General features: G+C 53.2%; 1 protein-coding gene across 1 annotated transcript; it reads left to right on the top strand.

Moving 5' to 3' along the window:
- Nucleotides 1-292: 292 nt before the first annotated feature.
- LOC118906443 (CDC42 small effector protein 1-like) lies at nucleotides 293-579 on the top strand. Its single transcript, XM_036873990.1, has one exon. The coding sequence runs from the start codon at nucleotides 293-295 to the stop codon at nucleotides 530-532; it is 240 nt and encodes a 79-aa protein (XP_036729885.1). The 3' UTR covers nucleotides 533-579.
- Nucleotides 580-949: the final 370 nt, after the last annotated feature.

Genomic DNA, 949 nt, shown 5'->3' with positions numbered 1-949 from the left:
TGCCGCCAGTCGCCTCAATGCCAGAGTAGAGCAGGGTTCCAAGTCTGTGGAAGACATAATCTTGTGCCTGCCTGCCCACCCCGCTCTCTGACCTTGCTTGTCTCTCAGGGTCTGAGACGCTGACCTTCACTGCTCAGCTAAGGGCTCCAGAGACTCTACTTTCTCTACACCCGTCCAGCTGAGTAAACCTAGGATGTTGTTACACCTGAGGGGAGTGAGGAGTGGGAGGTCAAGGCACCAGAGTAAGAGCCCTCTGGGGCCTCAGGCAGAGTGAAACTGTAACCATCAGGGGATGAGTGAATTTTGGCACAAACTGGGCTGCTGCGTGGTAGAGAAACCCCAGCTGAAGAAGAAGAGGAGGCGGCTTGACCAGGCCATGATTGGGGAGCCAATGAATTTTGTCCACCTGCCTCACATTGGCTCTAGGGAGATGGGGGTTGGAGATGGACTGGCCATGCCAGGTGCAGTTCAGGAGCAGATCAGATTCAAGGGAAACCAAGACAGGCTGTGGAGCAATTTTAGGGGCTTGTAGCTCCAATAGGAATGGTTCTGCTGTGTGTCCAAGCTTCACTCTGTCCAGCCCAGAAGAGATGCTGCCCCTACCAGTTTCCCTCCTAGAATCAGTGACCCCAGGGCCCCTCTTTTCCCTATCTAATTAATAGTGCCGCAAAAGGCTTGGGCGCTGGACTCCCTCTACTCCCTCTGGCTGTAGCCCCTCCTGGAGATGGGTTCAAGGCAGCAGGACTGACCAAGTGACTACTCGTTAGCCAGAGGAGCTCAGCTGAAGCCCTGAACACTCTCAGATCTGAGGTAGGAGTTTTCTTGGACTTGGAATGTGATCCCTTCTGCTGAATGACAGCCTAGGTGCCATATGCTTTTAAACTCTTAACCTGGAGCTCCTTAAATATGGTGGGTAGGTGAGATTACCAAAGCTGAAGCTGGCTTTGCT

The sequence above is a fragment of the Balaenoptera musculus genome, chromosome 13 (assembly GCF_009873245.2).
Source record: "Balaenoptera musculus isolate JJ_BM4_2016_0621 chromosome 13, mBalMus1.pri.v3, whole genome shotgun sequence".
In the NCBI taxonomy this organism is placed as follows: domain Eukaryota; kingdom Metazoa; phylum Chordata; class Mammalia; order Artiodactyla; family Balaenopteridae; genus Balaenoptera; species Balaenoptera musculus.
The sequence above is the reverse complement of the archived record's forward strand: the minus strand, read 5'-3'. Positions and strand labels throughout refer to the sequence as shown.